Consider the following 24224-nt stretch of genomic DNA (forward strand, 5'->3'; position numbering starts at 1 on the left):
AGCACATAATCAAACTTATTTCTGCGAAATTGAGGCAGGGTAGCTAAGCGGTTCAGGTTGTTTTGGATGATTCGAGAGTGTTGAGGACTAATAAAAAAAACCCAAGTTTTTAATGAAACCCTATTTTCTGTATTTAAGGAACACGTCAGAATGCACGTAAGTAAATTATGACACGTAACCACTAACAGCTGCCACATCATCACCCCATTAACTCTGTTTGGTTATATTTAACGGAAGGGACTAATTTGACTCAAAATTTTAAAAGTGAGGATCCATTTCAAACACTTTTAAAACGAGGGACTATATTGAGATTTATCAACGAAACTGGGGACAAAATTGGCTATTAAACCTTTTTAGAAGTATTGTACGTTTTAGAGTTTTTGTTTTTATAATTTTATTTTTAAAAGTAAAAAAATTAATTTTTAAATGATATGAAACTATTGTTAGGTCTATCGAGAAAGAGGTTCCATATGGGTTACACAAATACTAATAACATCTGAACCAACTATATAAGGGATCGACACCGCTTTTTATTCAAAACCTTAAACCAATGGGTTAATGGGTCTTTCACCTTTATATATTGTTCTATTTTCTCGTTTCTATCTAATGTGTAAATTATTCCCACTTGGATTCTCAATAACTATTACATGTAAACATAAATAATTTAATTAGATTATGTCATTTCTAATCATTTTTATATTTTTTAATTATGTAATTATTATTTTATTTTCATACTATATAGTTTTGAAATTTTGTAATGTGAGGAAAATCAAACATAAAATAATGGTGAAGACTGATTTGTGCATGAAAGCTGCTATTGACTCAAGGTTGATTATGACAGTTACTCCGTTACAGCCTGGTAAAGCAAGACACGCTTACACAAAGAACAAGAGAAAAACGGTGTTTTTCTTTTTCTTTTTCTTTTTGCATCAGATAATATTCTCTCATTTTTCCATCAATTTATCAAAAGATACGTGTTTTTGACTAATTACTAATGTAAGTTAACATCACTTTTAAGAAACATTTGAATGTTTAGTCTCCTGTTAAGAAATTGATTCTAACTTTAAAACTTAAGTTTGGGCTAACATAATGTTATGTAATTAAGGATGAAAATAACATGTCTTTTGTTATATATTATTAATTGAACTTGTCTCGATTTTAAACAATTTTTTATTAGTATGAACAATTTTTGACTTTTTTTTTTAAGTTGGTAAGAAGATAAAAATGTATATTTAGATACTCCTCATTCAATATTGGTCCTGATATCTTTTTTTCATCTTTATTTTATTAAGTATTAAGTATTTTAGTAAACATATCGAAGTTAATCTAAATAAAGAATAGGAAAAATTTGTGACTTTTCTATTATTTCATATTCACCTTTTCAAAAAGAACATTTTAAAAAACTACTTAAATTTAATATTCTAATTCAAAGATAATATATTTAATTCCTAAGTTAGCTTTGTTTTGTTTTTAAGTCACAAAAACAACCTTGGTAACATAATTTTGTAGTTGAGTTAACAATTTAATATTTTTAACTTAATATATATAATAATAATAATTTATTAGATAATCAAATATAATTATATTAAATACTTAAATCTCTTCTTCCTATTATTATTATTACTATTAATGATCGAATCAATATAAATAAAATTTAAAAATAGTATTAATTATTCAAGCTTTTATAACGTTTCCATTTTCAGTAAAGAACATGTCTGTTTAACTGAATGCCTAAGTCCGTTACAATTAGTTGAGCGAACTATACTTAATATTTTATTTAAATTATATATCTTATAATAAAATATAATTACAAATAACAATATACATAATTTAAATATATAGTTAGACAATACAAAGAAAACTAGACCAATAGTTAAACAATAACAAGATAAAGAAAATTCCATAAAAAATGTATATATAATATGTGTAGCAATAATATTTTCATTATTTATTATATTTTATTCTTTTAACTACATCCATAATTAACTACTTTTTCCTATCATTTCACCTTTCTATTTGTAACTAATTTTCCAATTCTTCACCATTTAACCTGTATATTTTTTATCTTCTTCAATTATTTTATCGATACAAAGAAACATAAAATGCCTCTTTCAAAAATATTCTCTTGTATTTTTTTCTCATTTTTTATTTCTACTTCAACTAATTAAAAAAAAATCTAAAAAAACACACTAACAATAACAATAACAAAAAGAAAAAGCAAAAAACAACACAAACCAAACAAGAGGCTCACACAAAGACACATGGTGGTGCAGGTACTTAATATTATAATTATAATTACAAAAGATATTTTCTCATAATATAAAATAAAACTTTTTTCTCATAACCAGTATACATAGGAAAAATATTAATGCATTTTCAAAATATAAGAAACATATTACCATGTTATAACACATTAACTACTAATTTTAATTTACATCCATATTTTATATTAATTTTATTAACCATGTAAATCACATTAATGAGTGGTGTTTTATTTATACAAGCATTAATTTTTTTAACATTTACAGAATAAAAATTAGGCAAAATATTTTTGTATTATGTTGGAAACTAAGTGACTTATTTAGCATAATAACCTAATTAGCAATTGCATTTAGGTTGGTTAAGCCCTATAATCTACTCTCTCTTTATTCTGTAGGTGACTTAACTGTCTGCTCAAGCTTCCTTTGGTTTGGATTGTTTTGATAGTTTCCTTGTCTTCTCACTTTCCTATTTTCCATTCTTCCTCTTCTTTTCCTCTCTCTTCATTATTCTTCCCCTCTTTTTGGGTCCTAATAATTAATTTCCCTTCTATATCTCTCCCTCTTCCTAATTTCTATTTTCTCACTATTTATAACCATATTTTTTCCTTTCTCCTTTTCTCCCTTTCGCTTCCCCCAAAAAACCAGACAAATATCGAAGCAAGGGGAACAACCGCATTCTTCCCTTTCCTTTTTCCATCTCCCAATTCTCTTGCCCTAGATTTTTCCCCTTTTCTCTGCACACCGATTATTGCCTTCTTGATTCTTCTTTCCCTTAGGTTTCCTCGATGCAGTCGGAGGATGACATGCACGACGCCAACGACATCGATTCCCTCGACGACGATTTCTACAGCGGCGAAACCGAGGATGCGCCCTTGGACTACTACAGCGATTACGACGATGAGGCCGATGATTACTTCGAAGAAGCTGACAGGATTGAGTCTCGTCGCCCTGAGGTCCCTCCCTCCCTCTCTCTCTCTCTCTTCTCTTTTCTTTCAATGCGAGAATCTTGTCTATCTTGATCACTTTGATTTTTTGGTTTTTTATATGGTTAACGGACGTAGATAACTTACTAGCCAATCAATATTGTTTTTGCTACAATAAAATGTCTGAAATTGTGATTTTGGAAATTGAAATGTCGATTTTCACGGCTCTGTATTGTGAGCTGATGTAGTATTTTTGTGATTTTGGAGAATAAATTGATCGATGTTCTTCCCAGTTTCATGACTATTAGGGAAATTGGGAGTGCAATTTGTAGTTTTTGGACTAGGTCAGTGTATTACTTGTTCAGTAATGGCGTGACAGAAATGTATGCTCAACTCTGCTTCACTGATTATTTTCTTCTTGTATATTGAGAGAAGAGGAGGTTGGTTTCAATTGGTAGATGATTTTCTTATTTCTAAGGTTCTTTTCCGCATATTCATGAAAAAAATGCATTTTTTTCGTTTGTCCTTTCTTGGTTTGGCATGGATCGAGGCTGAGTTCTACAATCTCCAGTTCAAAAAGCTGTGTTATTACCGGAGGCTCCCCTCTCTTTTTTTTTTCGCAATGATATATCAGTTTCCCACTAATTTTTAGATTTCGGTTTTCATTTCAGCAAAATTTTACCATTTTGAAGGAATCCGACATCAAACAAAGACAGGAAGAAGATGTCACTAGAGTAGCAACTGTTCTTTCCATATCAAGAATTTTTGCAAGCATACTACTTCGTTACTACAATTGGTAATTCAGTTTGTGTTAGTCCTCATTGGGGTACCTTTTCTTGTCGCTGTATTAACTGATCATACCTTCTTCGATTGTTCCAAACGTTCATTTCTGCACTATGTTTGTATATGTTAGATTTTCACTGCATTGTATATTAATATACTCAAGAGAGGAGTTGGTGTTGCAGGAGTGTCAGTAGAGTGCATGATGCATGGTTTGCTGATGAAGAACAAGTCAGAAAATCAGTTGGTTTGTTGGAGAAGCCAATTGTCCAGCATGATAATAATACTAGAGAGGTGAGATATGGATGCATGAGTTTCAAATAGGTCCTTTTTGAAGTCTCAGTGTTAGACATGTTTGTAACAAATACTGCCCACATGTTTAAGACACTTTTCATTTGGTGGCCAGTTAGCTTTTGTTTTGGTGATTCAGACACCTTAGCCAACACCTTTCTCACTAATTTCCCTAATAAATTGTTACATCTTTTTAACTTTTAGAAAAGTTAGCTTGAGATACAACAGAAAATATTAAAAAATAATGGCTCTAAGTTTTTATTATTGGTTAAGCTCACTATATAAAAAAGTGTAAAACATAGTAAGTTGTTTGAGAAAGTAAGTTTACCTCTTTTATAAGAGATTTCATATTGTTTATGGATTTTTATAAAGAGACCAAGTGCTTACCTTGTAAAATGATGTCTCTTGATATTTTATTTGATGCTCGTTATAGGAAAATGGTAATTATACAAGAATTACTGTATTATTTATCAATTTAGATACTTTTTTTGTTCATCTTGGTTATATTTCATTTCATTTGAGTATTTTTCTGTCGTCTCATGATGTGTGTATGATGCCCTAGTCCTATATTTTGGGAATTTGTTGCATTGGGTTGGGCAGTCTGTGTTGAGTCAAGTGGCCATGGCAGAGTCTGAGGCTATGAGCCTTATAGGTTTTAGTCTTGGTCAATTAGTTGTTGGATTTGATTTCATTTTCTCCTTTTTCTTTGGCTCTGTTTGTATTTAACTATTTTTATTTTCATTTTTCTGTGGCCAGCTTACTTGCGGTATCTGTTTTGAAAATTATCCTCGGGCTAGAATTGAAATGGCTTCCTGTGGTCATCCCTACTGTATCTCATGCTGGGAAGGTGCTTCTTGTGTGATATTACTCTGACCCTTTTGTGATCTCAGATATAATGTAGCATCTAGTGATAAAACGCATTTTGGCTTTGGTTACAATTTTCTTTATTTTTTTTTAATTGTGTGGATGGGTGTGGGCAGTGGCAGGCAGCTTAGAAGATTTACTGTATATATTGTTTAATGTCCTTCTGTTGTCATTTTTCTTTTTCTATCATATCACGATCTTCTGTGCTTTTTGACATGCTAGGCTATATCAGCACATCCATTAGTGATGGTCCCGGATGTTTGATGCTGAGATGTCCTGATCCCACTTGTGGTGCTGCTGTCGGTCAAGATATGATTAGTCTTCTAAAATCTGATGAAGATAAGCAGAAATATGCACGTTATCTTCTTAGGTCATACATTGAAGACAACAAGAAGGTGTGTCCTAGATATGGAATTATGAAGTGGATAGTGAGTGAAGGGGATATTCACTTTCTTTTGTACCGTCGACTATGTTTTTCTGATTCATTTTCATAACATGTTCACAATTGTGTCCATGTTCAATAAAGTGTTTGGCGTATTTATGTTACTCTAGCTAAACACAAGAGCCTGATTATCTCAGTATTTTTTTACGAAAAATCAGTTCAGAAGTTTTGGGTTGTTTGTTTAAATCTTTTTAGAAAAAAAAAATAAAACAGAATTTGAAAAGAAAACTTAAATTTCTGATTATTTTGAGAAGCTGTTTCGAGTTGTAGTTACAAGTTTATAATTGCCTGTTCATCAACAGTATGCTTTCTAGTTGTAACGGAATGGAAGAAAACTTCTGTTTTTTGTAAAATCTCTCTTTTATACATTCCTGAAAGAACTTCCCAAAGGTTTAACAAACGGACCCTAAATTTATAAATTATGTAGTTAATGGTTCACTATTTATCTACTGTGATAATATTCAACTCTACTTTTCTTAATCATTATTAATATATATCTTCCATTGTATGATTGTCGTAATAATTTTATTGGTTTTCTTTGTTCTGTCCAGTCCAAGTGGTGTCCTGCTCCAGGGTGTGAATGTGCTGTCACTTTTGATGCTGGTAGTGTTGGGAATTACGATGTCTCTTGCCTCTGTTCATATAGTTTTTGTTGGAATGTACGTTGTGTATAGATTTTTCAGATTTTCATAGTTTTGAGTTTTAGATTTTATTTATTTATTTAGCCAACTGATGTGTAATTGGATCGACAGTGCACTGAGGAGGCTCATCGTCCAGTAGACTGTGGGACTGTGGCAAAGTGGATTTTGAAGAACAGTGCAGAATCTGAAAACATGAATTGGTAGAGATTTCTGAGTTTTGATAACAATTTTTTTAGTAGTTTAAATAATGTGATGCTCTCTAGAACTATAGATATCTAATTTCAAAAAAATGGACACTTTTAATGTAGAGTATTTTGAGGGGTGAAAGTTGTCACAAATTTTATGCTTGAAGCAGGTTATATGATGGCTAAGGGGTGTGATTCCATCAATTGAAGGAGAGAAAGAAATAAAATACACAATAGTGTTTACTTAATAAATGGGTTTTCCTTGCAAATTGTCCAGAACAATTCATAATGTGTGGACTATTAGGAATTGGGATCGTATATGGGTAATGTTTAACGAACCACAGAGACTCTCCTAATATCCACCTGTCACATGAGGTTAATGGTTAAATATGATTGTATACAGCTGTCAATTTGTGCTTGTGACACTAATGGTTAAATATGTCTTGTAAGTAGTTAAAAATGTGTTCAGGTTATTGAAATGCTTAACTTTACCTCACAAGTGCTTGAAAGTAAATGAGTTTGTATGTGATTATTAACATGTACTTGTGATACTAATGGTTAAATAATCTTCTTCACAAGTGGTTAGTTGTGTAATGGTTAAAGTGGTTAACTGTCTGGGTGGACAATTTCCAACGGGATGAGTATAGTTTTTCATCTCCTTCATGATCCTCGAATTTCCTCTATGTGCTACATTTATGTAACTAGTTAAGAAACCAGTGCTTTTTTGGGTATTTGAGACCTCATAGATTAAGCTTTCTGTTGATATGATGAATTTCAGGATACTTGCTAATTCAAAGCCATGTCCCAAGTGCAAGCGACCAATTGAAAAAAATCAAGGGTGCATGCACATGACTTGCACACCGCCCTGTAAATATGAGTTTTGCTGGTATGCATTCTCTTCCCTTTTCCCCCTTTATAATTAACAAATTACATGCTTCATTCTTTTTCCCCTTCTAAGCATTCGACAAAAAACAAGGGTATTTTGGATAGTTGAGACTTGAGAGAACCTGTGCTTTTTGTTGATAGAATAAATTTTAGGACACTTGACAATTTAAAGCATTTTTTTTATTATCATTTTTGTTGAAGGTTGGATCATGAAAACAGTGGTGGTGTTTATTTTCTTACTGGGGAAGAGATATAAATTTAAATAGTGAGGGGGGCCTTGTTTTCAAATGGTTTGAGCATATATGAATTTAAAATATTTTATCTACACAGGCTATGCCTTGGTGTATGGTCAGACCACGGTGAAAGAACTGGGGGTTTTTATGCTTGCAATCGCTATGAAACAGCTAAACAAGAAGGAGTGGTAAGGGACATAATAGTACACTACTCCCAATTCAGGTTTCTGGCTATAATTAGCTCACTGTTCCCTCCACATATATTGGGATGATGGTATTTGCTTATGAGTTAAATTTTGTTCTGTGTAGTATGATGATACTGAAAGAAGAAGGGAAATGGCAAAGAATTCACTGGAGAGATACACACATTATTATGAGCGGTGGGCCAGCAATCAATCTGTATGCACCACTTACTGTTCAGTAGTCGCGTTCTAGGGATTTGACTTCAGCAATTTCTGAATTTATTCTTCCATAATTTATATTTTGCTTGTATTTCTGCAATCTTGAGAGCTAAATTATTAGTCCAGTGTTATTTCAGTATGTTATGCTTTATTTGTCATAATCTTCGTATTATGTCAATGTTGGATTGTTGGATTGTTGGATATTTAGATTAAAAAAGAAACCTATCAATTTTACCTACCTAACTACTTAAGCTTTTTGGAATATCAGTTTCTTAGTGTCTGTAGCCAAATCATCTAAAGTTCCATCCCCAGTGTTCTCTTTCAACTAAAAAGAAGTTAAATTTCAGCATTAGATAGGCGGGTTTATGCATTTTCTATGCTTCAAATCTAACTGAAGTTGTCTTGGGTGATTGGGTATGTTAGAGATGTAATACCAAAAAGACATCTGCTGTCCTTGACAGTGTTGTGCCTCTGACTTAATGAGGAGTGTTTTAAGAGGCTTTTAGTTTGTATGAAGAAGACTGCTAGCTGGATAATTTTAAGTGGTTTATACTTTATATGCTACGGACATTGATTTGTTCTCCATTCTCTACTTTAAGCTGTATTCTGTAGTATTGTTACTTTATCTGGGTATATGCATCTTAAACCCAAGAATATTTCTTACGTGATTATAAGTATTAATATAACAGTGCAATATGCTTTTTCTTGTGTACAGTCAAGGCAAAAAGCTCTTGCAGATCTGCAGCAGATGCAAACTGTTCATGTAAGTTATGTATATCTGTCATCTTCAGCCATATTGTTTGTAAAAAAAATTCTTAGCTTGCATGTAATTTTGGCACTTCACGTAGCATGGAGCCTTCACATTAGGTGCGTTAGAATGTAAGTTTTGGCAACTGAAAAAACATTGTTTGCACTTTTAATATATATGTTTTCATGAATATGCACTCTCTAACACAGTACTGTAGTAGCTCACTTTTCCATGTCATAAGCCTAAATCTATCTATAATATTTTTCTGTTATTTGCTCACAAGTCCTCTCTTTATTTTTGGCTTGCAGATTGAGAAGCTTAGTGACATACAGTGTCAGCCTGAGTCACAGCTTAAGTTTATTACGGAGGCCTGGCTACAAGTAATTTATTGTTTTTTTAATGTTTTGTTCAGTTTGATTTGTAGTATTATCTAAAGCTTTAACAGGGTTTTGATTGTAAAATTAGACCAGTTCATCTGCCCGTGGCAGATAGTTTCAAATGCTTCAGCTAGTCATTAAACATTTCAACAATTTTCTGAAACTGGTGATTTTGTGAGAACTTTTAGTGCTAGTAATCTTTTTACATTTTTCTTTGTTATTATTAGAACTGTAGGGAAATTCAATGTCAGCAGCCCCATTATTTCATAAAATTCATTTTGGGGGTGAAATAGATGGCTTCCTTCCTAGTAAGTGTTTCAATTTTTTCAGATAATTGAATGTAGAAGAGTACTGAAATGGACATACGCATACGGGTTCTACTTACCCGAGCATGAGCTTGCGAAAAAACAGTTCTTTGAGTACTTACAAGGTTCTATTTTTCAACTTGAATTTAGTTATAAATGTTTGTTCTGATTCCTCTGTAAAACATACTCAACTATAATTTGTTTTCAGGTGAAGCAGAATCTGGCCTGGAGAGACTTCATCAATGTGCAGAAAAGGAACTTCAGCCATTCCTATGTGCTGATGAGCCATCTAGAGAATTCAATGACTTTCGTACTAAACTAGCTGGATTGACTAGGTATATATTAAATATGTTTTGTTAAGCATTTGCCTTGAATTCGGGTTTTTATTTATTCATGATCTGTTTGGCTAAAGATTCATTTTCTGGTACAAATGTTTTGACAGTGTGACTAGAAACTACTTTGAGAATTTGGTAAGGGCGTTAGAGAATGGTTTATCTGACGTGGATAGTAATGGAGCTTCCTTCAGCAGAGCAACGAGTTCAAAAAATGCTGCTGGTAGCAGTAAAGGGAGATCCGGAAGAGTAAAGGGAACTTTTCGAACCAGCATGTCCAGCAGAATGAATGATGATAGTCATTGGTGTTGCGAGCATTGTACCTATGCAAATGTCAAATCTGCCACAACATGCCAGATGTGCTATCAACAGCGTAGATGAAAAATCCGTTCAACATTTCAAACATTTGTGTCCTGCCCAATACCTTTTCGCCAGAAGCTTTGATGGAGTTATTCCTCAATTTGTCTTAACATATGCGGTCTCTCCGTTTTATGAGGCTCTTTAACTATGTGAACAGGATGAAATGAGTTAGGCAGAAGAAAAATTACCCTCCTATTCAATACAGCCCCAATTTGATGTATATAATGTTCTATCTTATTTACTTAACGAGGTTTTCTACTACAGCCATTTGTAACTGAACATCGTAACACGTGCTGGAGATGAACACAAATATGTTTGTTTGTGCCCACCCTTTCAGGTGGTCTCTTGGCAGCTTCCAAGATACCTAGGGTTAGTCATGTGTAATAAGCTGAGTTTGATAACATTCTAAGAAATGATCAGGGACTACAATAAATGTTATACAGTATCACTTTAAATTTATGGCACCTTTGCGAACTCTTGTGGCTGTCATGTTTGATGTATGATGTATATCCAAACTAAGTCCGACCCAAAGTCGATGTGGTGCTACTGATGTTTGTATTCCCTTTTATGTAGGACGAGTATAAAATGTTAATAAAAACTGAATCGATTCGTTACTTCGAAGTTTAACGGTTAAATGTGTGGAGATTCTGTGATGTACTGTCAATTAAAAATTGGGTTAAACAACATAGCAGAAAACTAACAGGTGCGGTTAAAAACATCAAACTAACCATCTTGAAAACGGGGCTAAACATCATTGAGAAAGATGCTTATCAACCACCCTGTACATAATTACACTGATAAACCCTATATATAGAATTGCAATTATTTGCATCCTGGTCCAACCGATGGTCACCTTGGACAGTGGTCCCTGTTTGTTGGGGGAATGGGGCCATTGTGAACAGCAACACTAACAAAAAAACAGGGCCAAATGCTAACGTGAAGCACACTAATTTGATGTGGACTCCCTAACGTGCATTTTTATGACTTATATTCCATCTGTCTAGCAGCAGATTCTTACAGAGCACCGGGAAGAACCCTTCTGTATCAGAAATTAATATGGACACCACTGATAGCTTAACCAAGCATCTCCTATAGATATCCAATGCAACCACCTTCTTTTCACTCCGGTGCTAAAATCTCCAGGAATTCTTAGCTCACCCATGTGACCAAATACTCGATGAAATTACAAATAAATGTTCTCATTTTGTATATTTTTCTCATATACTTAGAATTATATGATCAATTATTTTATTATTATTGTTGTTGTTCACCTTTGCTGATCTACCATTGTCCTTTAAGTAGCAATTCAAGACCCCTAAAGCTAGCTTCACACAGTGGAACCAACATTCCCTACTCACCTAAACTAATGTAATTATTTTCATATATGTGTTCTCTCTAAAAATAAAATGATATTTTAAGAAGACTGTCGAATCGAATCTTTTTTAGATCACTAGACCACCAGACCAGCCAACATAGCACAACGTTTCAATGATAGTAACCATCTCCAACAGGCTAGTTCGTAATTAAAAAATGAAGAATTTCAAAATTGATTTTGCTGAAAACTTTAAAATGGGAACCTATTTGTGAAAGATACAAAATTTAAGGTTAGTTATTGTAGACTCTTCTTTGCTATTATTGTCATACGAAAGTTGAAAACAGAAAAAATAAAGGTTTATTTAGGAAATACTTCAGTTGAATCTAATCCACATTTTTTCAGTTCAATCATGTTCTTCGTTTGGTGTATTGGAAAGTTTAAAAATACATTTGGCGATTCCGAATGTCAGTTGTCTACGCCACTAAAATGTGTTTGGATTCCCTGCTACATTAGAATAGTAAAATAATCTATTAACTACACTGTGTTACATAACATGCAGCTCACCACACTTAACTGGGCTTCTCTATAAAAAGCATTACAAACATCAATTCATCACAAGCAAGCTGAATTCGATGTGGTGAAATACATCTCATATAATTGGTGTGGTCAAATAAACCATTTTTGCTGCACAAATATTTACTGTACATCTAATATCATATCTAAAACTTTCTTTGTTTTTACGCGTAATTGGAAAATCTTGATGTATAATGGAGGAAAAAACTCGACACCGCCTCTAACCAAAATGTCACTATTTCTGCATTTCATTTCTTATAATGTCCCATTTCCAAGACAAATTCCAATATCAGTTGATGATTTTCTGATTTCCACAACAATTAACCAATGAAAAAAAATGAAGTTAACAGAGATTACAACATGACAAGAGCTCATTTCTCTCTCCATGCTGGCTTCCATTGAGCAACCAAACTGTACACAGCTCAAAATATCACAGAAGGTCGCTTAATATATGATGTGATGTGAGTTTAGACCTGTTTCAGGATGCATTTAACTGAGAACTTTGGCCTACCCCTCATGAAATATAGTTGGTTTTTACACTCTGGTAGAACTGTCTTTAAACATCTTGAAGCTTAATGCATTCAGCAATGCTCTTGAATACTGACGAGAGGCCATTTTCCAATCTCCTCCTGTCTTCATCATTGCCTTAAACTCCGCAAAACTGATTCGACCATCCTTCACCAAACAAAGCAAACAGTTAGATGCATAACCAATGTTTAAGAAAGGTGAATATTATAACTAGGACAAGTTTTACTTGATAGCAGTTCTTACCTTATCCAAGTCAACATCATTTATAATGTCTTTGATCACTTGGTCGTTCATCACTTCCGACTCATCATCTGATAAGGCATCCTTCAACTCTTCGAACTCAACATATCCGGTCTGATTCTTGTCAAAGTAACGGAATGCTTGAGTGAGATGTTCATCACCTTCGATCTTTTTGAGGTGAACACTCATTGTGATGAACTCATCATAGCTAAGGGTGCCGTTTCCATCAGCATCCGCCTGTTGTCATCATGAGCAATATAGTCAAGAGAATTTTTTGTTAAGGTTATTATGAACTTTGAAAGAGTTATTGTATTTTCTTATCTATGTATACGATCAGAGTTCTTCTCCCACACATTTGCATGCATGCATGCCTTTTGATTTTTAGATATTGAAAATAACATGATGTGATAAGAAAAGGTGTAATAGAAGAGAAAATAGAAGTATCAAATAAGTGTTTATGCTGTTCTGATATGTTAAACACTTACAGCTTCCAGTAACATTTGGACATCAGGATCAGGAATGGCGTGTCCTATCATTGAAAGACCATCTTTGAGCTCTTCAAATGACAAGTTTCCGTTTTTGTCCTTATCCATCATATCAAACATTTTCTTAAACGCTTCAATTTGTTCATCTGACAGGTTATCCGCTACCACCTGAGGAGAACACCCATTTACGTATGCAATGCTTCTTTAAATTTAAGGTAGCAAATATTACTGACCTCTAGTTAAAGAGGCATACTCTAAAACTTACTCTAAGAACCTTTCTTTTGAATCTGTTCATCAAGGAGAATTGCTTGATCCTCATTCTCACTTGGTCTCCAAGAGAAATAGTTCGACCATGCTCCCTATTTTGTATCCAGGAATGATCTTATCAAGGAAGAACATAACTATCAGTACAGTTTTTCCATGTGATCAAATAAAAAACAATGCATTGCTTTTAAAAATATAGAGAAAACAGAATTATCTTTTGCCTGAAATCTGTAGCACATACCAAGAACTTCTTGAACTGTTATCCGTGTGAATGGACTTGGATCAAGCATGCGCTTAACTAGATGTTTTGCTTCATCAGAAACTTTAGGCCAAGGATCTCTTGTGAAATCTACTTTACCCTTAATGATCGCCTGTGCAATCCCTTCCTCGCTTTCTGTAGTAATAATCCCATCATCAGAAGGAACTCCATGAAACAATTAAACTTTCTGAAAGGAGACTTTGACTTTATTTTCTTGCTTAGTTCACATGAATGAATCAAAAGGGGACCTACCTGCCCAAAAGGGTGGAACTCCACAAAGTAAAATATAAAGAATTACACCTGTGCTCCAGACATCAATTTCTTGTCCATAGTTTCGTCTTAAAACCTCTGGAGCCATGTAATAAGGGCTTCCAACAATTTCACTGAATCGTTCACCTGTAACCAAATGGTAAAGTTTGGTTATTTATTTTGTTTGATATTAACAATGAAAAGGGCCATGCAATAATGATAGTAGTGGTAGTAGTACTCCCGTAAAATCATAAAGTAAACTATACCAGGCACATAGAAGGTAGAAAGGCCAAAATCAATTGATTTCAGTGCAGCATTCTCGCTTGCATCTGCAAATAAGAAATTTTCAGGTTTCAAGTCTCTGTGTATTACTCCGTGCTCATGACACACCTGCAAAATGTACCCAAAAAAGGCTTATACACTAATGGGAGATAAACAGAAAAAAAGAAATAAGATCGCAAGTTCTAGTTTTAGCTTCCAAGAAAGAAAGAAAAAAACAGGACAAAATAGCATGACACTTCCAGAAATCATGCTCATGAAATACTCACATTCAAGTTCAAGTATTCCCCACTCTGCGAAAGTGCATGCATGTCTGCACAAAAACTGAAGTGTTTCTTTCTTTAACTTCGTTATTTATGCAAGAATAGTTGAACTTTGCACCAATCCCTTAACCCCTTTTTAATTGAAACAATTAAAACAATCTTTTTATCGCTTTTCCCTCTCTAGGCGTCCAAAGATAATTTCCTGCTTCTAATTGTATTTTATCTTATTCAGTTATATTTCTAAAGCAAACAAAAAACCCATATGTTGCACTTTGTCTCAACACACCCAAGAAAACGCAGCCTATCTCACAAAGTACATGCAAGAAATTATTACACGGTGCAAATGATATGACAATTAAACCAAGTTCTTCAATTTATACGAATATAATAAAACTGCAACATGCGTGACGTGAAATCATGAATGGTGATCCTCATCATGCATACGTAATTAGTTTTCATTTCCATTCCAATGCAAAAAACCAAGATTCAGAAAAAAAGACAACATAGAAAAGAACGAAAGGGGAGGTAGGTACCTTGCAAACTTCAAGTATGGTTTTGGCAACATTAGCAGCAGCACGCTCTGTGTAATGGCCCTTAGCAACAATCCTATCAAAGAGTTCGCCACCTTCACAGAGTTCCATGACGAGGTAAACGGCGTCTCTGTCCTCATAAGCCTCCTTGAAGGCCACGATGTTGGGGTGCCGAGGCAAGTGCCTCATGATCTGTACCTCTCTTTTCACATCTTCCACGTCAATCTCCGTTCTCAGCTTCGTCTTCGCTATCTTCTTGCACGCAAACGCTTCGCCGCTCACCAAATCCACCACGCGGTGAGTCACGCCGAACTCACCACGACCCAGCTCCTTCCCGAACTGGTACTTATCGAATATGTTCCCCGGACTCGGGTTCGCAACCACATTCAGCGGACGCGCCGTCACGCTCGACCTAGGCGCCACCACGCTCGACCTCCGCGTCGTCTGTTCTGGCACGTGCCCGTGTCCGTGGGCTCGGGGCGACGAGGGTTTGCTCGTGTGCTTGACCCTCTTGCGTGTCCTCACGCCTTGCGTTGAAATGCAGCTTCCCATGGATGATAGGTTTCAATAACTTGAACAACGTTGGTTTGAAACAAACGAGAAGAAGAAAAAAACGTTGTTGCGGAAAATGTTCGGTTTTGGATTATACAATAGGAATGATAAGAAAAAGAATAGCAATATCGTATGCGTTTGTAGTAATGTATGATAATCCAAAGGGGTTGTGATGATTTTAAGTTACGTTGTGTTACCCAATCTCCATGGGAAGACAAGAGAAACGTAGGAGATTGGGAATTGTAAATTGCAAATGGTGAGAAATGGAGAATAGGAATGAGAAGATATTGCTATATTTGGATTTCAGGCATTGATTTTTGAGTTGGAAAATTGAGAACCGCCATTTTCTTAGGGCTGTTATTTCTTTTTCACGTTTTTGGTCAAGAAAAGGAAATGCATGCAAAACGACTACGTACAACGGAATATTCTCTTCCAGCTTCTTCTGCACATCATTTTCATCATCAGTTCTCCTTATTTTTGCTTAGGGTTTATTTGGATGTTCCTTTACCAAAAATAATTAACATAATAAAACGATAATCAATAATTACTTTATATAAATAAATGAAATGGAAAGTGGATTCAATAATTAGATTCTTAGACAATTAATTTATTCCCAACTCTTCTGCTACACACGTAATAAGTTTTTATTTAAAAATCGACATCAAAATAATTTAAATATATTTTTTCCATATATATATATATTGCTCACTATTTATTTTTACACAGTAAAATTTTTAATCTACTTTAAATTCCTAACAATCTTTCTCAGAGTGTTTCTAATTATTTTAGTGGTAACCATTCATCTACTTATACTTATAAAAGTTTGTTAGCAGAATTACTCAACAACTTTGGTACCACTAGATTTTTTTAGGATAGATATTAGGAGATTTGTTATCAACTAACAAGTTCATATAAAAGATTAGTACACATCTCTCGATCTAATTAATCATTTTACTTGTATACATTATTTTTTGTCATTTTATTGATATATAATATTCATTTTTAATCAGAATGAAACATTCTAACTCACGTTACAATTGAAGATTTTTGACACACTTAAATATTTTATATTCTACTTATTTACTTTTTATTCTTTTTTTTTAAACAATACAAAAGTTTACATTTTTTTTACCATTTTATTCTTGTAACATGTGTCAAATGAATGTAAAAGTGTGTTATGATTTCATTACTCTTCTTAATAATCTTCTCTCAAGTATCTTAGTGGCAACAAACACTTAGGGTTGTTTTTTTCAAAAAAGAAAATCAAAGTATTTATGAATTGGTTAAGTTTAATATCATTTTTATAGTGGAACTAAATTTTTTCATAAAATGATTTGATAAAACTGTTTCTTTCATTCCATCTAGTATTGTTTATCGTCTGGTCCTCTATTTATGATGCATGAAGTCGTTTGCTGGTTTTGCATGTTTCATCTGCTTGTTTTGTCTACTATAGTTGTGAAATTCATCTATAAAGGATCTACTGAAATTTTGTAACTCATCCCAAATAGTTCTTAATTTCGGTTTTTTTTTATGTCATATGCATGCTTTATAAGGAATACTTAAGGAGTAGAGAAATATTATCATTCTTTCAATGAAAAAAAAATATAATTTTATTATAAAAACTAAATGATCTAATAGGAAGTAATAAATTAATATAATATTACTAAAGCTTCCATCATTTTAAATAAATTTGAGTTTATTCTAAATAAAAAGTAGTGGTTAAGAAGAAATTTCCTTATAATTAATATCATTCATTTGATAAAAAGTAATTAGTAGTGATCGATGAATGCTTCACATCAATATAAACCAATATGTAAAATATTAAGTGTGAAATTTCAAAAAATCGTAAAACATATTTCCTTTCGATGTCAAAATCTTTAACTTCCATGAAAAAATATGTTTGTGCCTCGTCTATCCATAAATTACCTATTTTATGGTTATATTCATTTATACGTAACTTGTATTAAAATTTCAAATATAGGATAAAACAATATTTAATCATCTTTCCAAATGAAACTATAAATGATTCAAAATGACATAATAATTTTTAAAATTAAGAAGGGAAAAAGTATACAAGTGAAAACAAAAAGTTCATTGTAAAATGAAGATTGTTATTTTCCTTTTGAGGCATTTGGACAAAAACATGTAAATCAATTAGAAAATAATATTCTGTCCATGTTGTTTGGTTCTATGCACATGATTCAGCAGTGCCTCTGTTATCACAGTGCGGTGTCATTTGGTCGTTATTGGATACCAAAATTAGTTTTATTTTGGATTTTGATTAACAATAAATAAATAAATAAAATAAAGCACTAAAAAAAGAGGAAAATTAATACCACAAGTTTTTTTATTTGAATTAAGTACAGAAAAAAATTAGAAAGTACACAATTAGAGAAAAAAAGTTAAAAAGAACAGAAAAGCAGAGGATAACAATACAAAATATTGATGAAGAAGAAAATAAATGTTTTGTAAAAAAAAGGTGTGAGAAATCCCTGCCCCTTCTGGACTTGAAGTGAAGAATTAAAATAAAATTAATGAAATGGAAAATGGTCTGATCATAATCTTCAAGAATTAATTAATGGCCAACAATGAGTGGACCATTAAATTCACCAATGGAGTTTAACTGTGAGACATCAGCATGGCTAGTGAGAGCACAAAACTCCAAAATTTTCTCTGTTTTGTTTTTGGTTGAATTTCTAACACTACAATGCAAGTAAAAGACAGTGTTCTACCTTTTCATCTTTGCTATTTAAGTACTCTGCTCTATTCTCTCTGGGAATTTTCTTTCACCCAAATTTTTTATTTTTTTCATTTCTCTTTCTTTGATCAAACTCATAACATGTGGTGTGGTTTCCAGAGTAGAAGCAAGGTGATGGGTTTTATAAAAGCAGTTTTTTTTTTCTTCCATATGATGTTTTTTTCAGTATGCCTGAATCTGTCATGGGTTATAGTTTTCTGTCATCTAATTAAAATCCAAAGGCCAAAATCATTGCCTCACTAAAAAGTTGCTGCTGAGTGGCTTATATGATTTTCTTTCTATCTGATAATGTCTTTTGGTAGCTTTGATCCCTTTTTTGTGTGTTCCTTACATGAATGCGTTTATCAGCCAAAATGTTCAGTTCCAACACAGCCATATAAGCTTAGACCTTAGTTAACACAGCAGATCAGGCACAATTAGTTTGTGAATTATTTTCCAAATATCACACTCTTCAATTCAATGTAATTACACTATTGGGAAGTTTCTCTTCCTTTAACTTTGTGAGTTTGTTTAACTATTAGATTTAGTTACTTATTTGATGATCTTTCATAAAATCTTTATATTTCAGTCTCTACCTATGTTGAGTACTGTTAGTTTTGAAAGACAAAATTAAAGATCAAAACTTGTTAAAACTGTATGTGAACTGAGACAAGCTCAAAAGTGTACGTTAAAATCTCTAGTTTCTAAATTCAGAGATTAAAGTATAATAATTGCGTGGGAATACAAGAAAAATTAAACCTAATTATTATTGTTATGATGTATTCTTTTGGTTTATTTGGCAAGTTTTATATGTGTAATTCAATGGACTCAAGGAAAAAAACTTTTCATCTCAGTTCATAATGTTTGTAACGAGTGTTATCTTTTAACCTTGAACATTTTCTTGACTTTTCTCTTTCCTTTGTGATTTTTAAACAAAAATGTATCCTCAAAGGGCAATCTCTGATTAGTCCAATTTAGCAGTGAGTAACTGTTGTTTACAAGAAGAGCTACTACAATGAGTTTGACTGGAACTGTGAATGATGCAACTGCTACAGATTCTCCTTGTGGCTTCCATGAGACTTATTGTGGAACTTCACATAACAACAGGTCCACTCACATTTGCATCAACTGTGACTTCAGCTATGATGATTCTTTTCTCTCTCTTGAAAGTGAAGAGTCCGAGTGGATCTCAGATTCAAAGTCTAATCATGGATTCTCATCTGAGAACCCTTCAACTCCACTAAGCTCCAATGGAATAATACAGTGTGTCAGATCAGAAGATAACATTTCAGTGGAGCATCTCTTAGAAATTGAAGACATGCAAGAGTTTAGTGCTGATGGACCACTTTTTTGGCCATATGAAGGGAAATTCAGCTGGAGTTTTGAGGAATCTGGGAGCCCGTTTTGTATCTCACCAAGGGAAGGGCTTGTGTTTGGTGGTAGATCAATGACACCAAGGATAAAAGAAAGTGTATGCAGGTTGACATGTGCACAAAAGATGAATGATGAGAAAGTTGCATTGAAAGGCACAAAAGATGACAACAAAGTGTTATGTCTTGACAGGAATCTTGCTAATGAGGATCATGAGTCAAATTATGACTTTCTATTGGTTAGAGAAGATTTTTGTTTGGATGAAGAAGAGCCTGAGATTTCAATTGAGACACTGGTGGGGCTGAAGGAGTTTGATGGACGTGAAGGGCTTGATTCAGAGTTTAATGGTGATGTGTTCATGCTAGAGGAATCTCTTAATAACTCATGCACGGGATTGTAATTTCTCCAAACAGGGTCATGAGCAAGCTTGACCTTAAATATCAGAATGATAGAGTTACCATGACTTTTTCATAAGACCCTACCTACCATTTTGAATGGTGAAGCCTCCTACGGTAGACTTTCTCAAAGTACAATTGAAGAAGCATATACCTTATCCTTTTTTGTACAATACACATACCTTAGTGCACTTCACTTAATACAATATTTAAAAATGTATCAGTTCATTTAATACAATATTTAAAACTGATTTTCAAATTATCAAGCACATACTGTCTTTTTATTCCTAATTGTTAACTTTTTAATAAAAGTATATGATAATTTAATTCATTGGAAGGTGGACGAAGCATCCGGGCCACATGAATTTTCCAAAATTACTCTAGCAAATTGTTATTCAACAAAACCAAAGTTCAGTTTTACAAGTGCTTCCAAGCTAAGAGCTGGTGAGGTATTGCTATTTTTAGGTGCATCTTGGATGTAACATTTCCAGCTTAAAAATATATTTCATACCTGGCTGTAGCAGATTTAAATTTGAAACACATAACAAACTATCGGATTCATAAAGTAACTAAGAATGAATTCAACGAGATAAACACATACATACACTCAATGTTATATACCCAATTAACATTTGACAATGTAATACGTCTAAAATTAATTTCTATAAAATTTTATTTTTCGACTCATATACGTGTTAATTTTAGTTTATGGAGAGACTAATTTTAACTATTTCTTTAAAATAAAATAAAAAAGGTCATGAAGAAGCTAATTTTTATTTTTATTTTATTTTATTTTATTTTATTTTATTTTTATTAGAACTCATGGAGATACTAGTTTGAGTTTTTTCTTTTATTTTTCTCTTTTAAAAGGAACTTACGGAAAAATTATTTCACACATGTTCTTAATCTGGTAGACTTTCATTTTATAGATACTAAACGACCAATACTTCAACAAACTGGCTTCTGCAACCAAAACTTGAATGAACCTAATTACAATGACGATAAGTAAAACTGCCAAATATGAAAGAAAGGTGACTTTGAGCCCCGCATATTGTAAGAAGATGGGAGCATCAAGTCAAGGAAACACCTTTTGTGCAATATAACTTCTGCTATCTTACGTATTTAAACAGGTATAGTGAGCAATAAGCAACTATAGGGAGACTTTTTACAAAAACCATCAATTACTATGAGTGACCTGGCCTGATTGGGTTTTCTGTCAATCTTCTCCAAACCATCCTCCCACAATGAACCAAGGTCAAGATAGCAGTGAAATAAAGAAGAGGAATGCCAACAGCGCAACCACCAGGCGCCAAATTCACCAGTGTCTGAATAAGGAAACAGCAAGTCAAAGAAAACAGTGTAGTTTAAGCATTAATTGAAGGCAAAAGTCATAAAAAAACAGTTACATTCCAAAATATCAATTCATAAATATAATTCACAGTATAAACAGGAGACCTTTTACTGTTACAGTTCACATGTTTTCTGAAACCTACTAAAATTCAAGCAGACAGGCACCACTAATGAAAGATGGCTGGTTACTAGTTACAGTTGTAAATTTTAGGGTAAAATATAATGCAACGAGTGAGATTTTACCACCATTCCTGCAACAATGTGAACAATGGGAACAAAATATGTATCCACTTTGTTCCCCTCTGTGTATCCATTAAATGCGATGACCATTGAGAATGTGTGGATTGTGACAAATGCAAGAGCAATAGTTGCTGCAATGTATATAGAAAACGGTGAGCTAATTGGAGAAGTTAAATATTAAAAATATCATATCTCAATTTGGAAGAGAAAAAAAGATCAGAGCTATTGCTGTTAATATATAAAATCTGAGGATTAATGGGAGGAAAACGCTATCAAAGATTCTCAGGAAGCAACTCTAATCCAAACTCTATAAACTCACATAAATTATATGAATATGCAATAAATCCTTAGATTGCAAAGTTTTCAAAAGTTCGAAGCTGCAAAATACCACACTATTCATATACATGCTCACAACAACTAGCGGTGGGAAACTCACCATAAAGAAGGAAAAATGGAACTTTTGAACACCTGTCAACAAAATATGTTGCTGGACCAAATGCAGGAGTTAATAGGCTGATGCAGAAGAACACAGCATGGGCAACACCATGGCCCAACCCACCAGCTGTGAAACAAAACCAAAATACATTTTACTAAAAAATCACAGTTTATCATTCATAATCTAGATCATATACCAAAAGGAAAATATCTTTTTTCAGTAGCATCTTAACAAGTTATTCGTTTGATCAAACAACTAAATTAAATCAAGGATCCAGTTAATCAACAAAACAAAGGGATTATCATCAAGGTTAATCCAGCAGCTGACAAAAGAAAATAGCTAATAAACTAATCAAAGTTGATCAAACAAATGCAATCTTCATAGCCATTAAAGTCCCCGTATTCTTACCCAGAGCAATCAACATCTTATCTGTCAGGAGAAGATGGGGTTTTGATACTCTGTCAGCAAAGGCATCTAACATGTCTTCTAACCTCCTACAAAATATCAACAGGAAAATAAAATAGAATAAATAATCCATACACAAAAGCCAAACGCAACATTGGTATAGTAGATCAAATAAAACACTTCGTACAATATGGTCAGATACATCATATTGTCAAATAGTTTCCAAAAGCATCAAATAACAGCAAGGTTAAATTAAAAACTCTGCATTTATATCCAAAACTATTTTCGTTTTAGTCCCTGAAACACAGTTGTTCACAATTTAGCTCTTACTGTTTATCTTACAGTTTATTAAAGTTATAACAGTGTTACAATTTTTTCACATAGGGACCAAAGCAAAACCGGAAGGTACCAAAATATAGAATTTATAATAAAGGAAGGAACTAAAATAAGGACTAATTTTTTTCATGTACACTCTAAAATGTAAAAAAACAGTGTCAATTTTTTCGTATAAAGGGACTAAAATGAAAAACGGTGAACCATATTTGTAATCTAAGCTAACAACAATATCGTAGCATTGGAGAAGAAAACAACAGGAATATAAGCTTACTTGTATATTTTCCAGAAGAACAGCCTAAGAGCTTCTTGAAAAGCAACAGATGAGAATATAAGAATTCCAAAAGGCCACCAAGCGGTTGTATTGAGGGGCAAAAACCCCCTCCATATTCCAGACAGCACAATCAAACTAATAAGCCACAACAGTGTACTGCATTCACAAATTAAATCAACAGAACAAAATTTCATAAGAATCACACAAAAATATTTCATTTGGAGCCAATAGAATAATCATAAAACCCTAGCTGGCAACGAAGAGTAACTGATGAAGCAAAGAGTAACATGGCGAGGGTGAATTGCGATATTGCAAGACACAGCGTTTGTGGTTTGGTGAGATCGAGTGAAAAGAAATGGAGCGTGCGTACCTGGAGAGAACAGTGAGAATGAGGAAGGGCTTTTTGGAAATGACGGAAATGAAGAGGGAGAGAGAGGGCCCTAACGCTACCAGAGCGTAACCGATTCCTGCTGCTACCGTCATCTCTCTCTCTCTCTCTCAAAGGAACAGAATCTGAGAAGTCACCAAACACTTCCCAAACTCCTCTGCTCAGCTCCTCCACTCAATGAACACCGAGTCACTCATCTTCTGATCCGAATCGCTATTCGGGTCGGTTACCAAGGCACATTTCACTGTTGGGCCTGACTAAGTATATATCTGGGCTAAATCAAGAACAAAAAAGCCCATAATAGCATCTACTTCATGTAGAAGCCATAATTAATTCTGTCAGGTATAGTATAGGACAGGTATTATTCACTTGTTTTGTTTTGATTTGGTTGGTGGTTGAGAGAGAAAGAAAGGAAGGAAAAAAATTGAAAAAATGAGATTGTTTAATTTAAGGTAACTGAGTGGAAAGTTTAGGGTAGATGTGATGAAGGAGACTAGAAAAATAAAATTGTATTATAAATTAAATTATTAATTTGTCCTTAGTTTTATTTTATTGAGAATAAGTATAAAATAAATTTGAATAATTGATTTCTAAACAAATTATAAATTTTCACTTATTGTATTTCATGTAATTTCTAACACCCTTAAAATGTTTTCAGAAAAACTAAAAGTAATTTAATAATAGAATTTTGTAAATATATTTTTATGAAATGCAAAAACTATTTAAATCC

General features: G+C 33.3%; 3 protein-coding genes and 1 pseudogene across 4 annotated transcripts; 2 read left to right on the forward strand and 2 right to left on the reverse strand.

The window, feature by feature from the left end:
• Positions 1-2733: 2733 nt before the first annotated feature.
• LOC124831362 (putative E3 ubiquitin-protein ligase ARI7) lies at positions 2734-10502 on the forward strand (annotated as a pseudogene). The gene is made up of 15 exons (XR_015784925.1): positions 2734-3214; positions 3856-3980; positions 4150-4258; positions 5012-5102; positions 5342-5514; positions 6113-6220; positions 6314-6402; positions 7166-7273; positions 7603-7728; positions 7815-7904; positions 8622-8669; positions 8963-9034; positions 9362-9461; positions 9545-9671; positions 9779-10502. The product of XR_015784925.1 is annotated as a putative E3 ubiquitin-protein ligase ARI7 (transcript).
• A 1635-nt stretch (positions 10503-12137) lies between these two features.
• CPK24 (calcium-dependent protein kinase 24) lies at positions 12138-15798 on the reverse strand. The gene is made up of 8 exons (XM_047305340.2): positions 15017-15798; positions 14208-14331; positions 13945-14088; positions 13675-13827; positions 13435-13550; positions 13170-13337; positions 12688-12921; positions 12138-12591 (listed from the first exon to the last, which is right to left on the reverse strand). The coding sequence occupies exons 1-8, from the start codon at positions 15563-15565 to the stop codon at positions 12451-12453; spliced, it is 1629 nt and encodes a 542-aa protein (XP_047161296.1). The 5' UTR covers positions 15566-15798; the 3' UTR covers positions 12138-12450.
• Positions 15799-18292: 2494 nt separating this feature from the next.
• Positions 18293-20319, forward strand: LOC148201792 (uncharacterized). The gene is made up of 2 exons (XM_088110688.1): positions 18293-18434; positions 19284-20319. The coding sequence occupies exon 2, from the start codon at positions 19318-19320 to the stop codon at positions 20071-20073; it is 756 nt and encodes a 251-aa protein (XP_087966814.1). The 5' UTR covers positions 18293-18434; positions 19284-19317; the 3' UTR covers positions 20074-20319.
• A 696-nt stretch (positions 20320-21015) lies between these two features.
• Positions 21016-23691, reverse strand: LOC124831361 (gamma-secretase subunit APH1-like protein). The gene is made up of 6 exons (XM_047305334.2): positions 23477-23691; positions 23107-23262; positions 22503-22588; positions 22095-22220; positions 21662-21789; positions 21016-21393 (listed from the first exon to the last, which is right to left on the reverse strand). Exons 1-6 carry the CDS (start codon positions 23587-23589, stop codon positions 21253-21255), a joined length of 750 nt encoding a protein of 249 aa, XP_047161290.1. The 5' UTR covers positions 23590-23691; the 3' UTR covers positions 21016-21252.
• Between the last annotated feature and the right edge of the window lie 533 nt (positions 23692-24224).

This window comes from Vigna umbellata, chromosome 3 (genome assembly GCF_029865625.1).
Source record: "Vigna umbellata cultivar VRB3 chromosome 3, Vumbellata_1.0, whole genome shotgun sequence".
NCBI classification, from domain to species: domain Eukaryota; kingdom Viridiplantae; phylum Streptophyta; class Magnoliopsida; order Fabales; family Fabaceae; genus Vigna; species Vigna umbellata.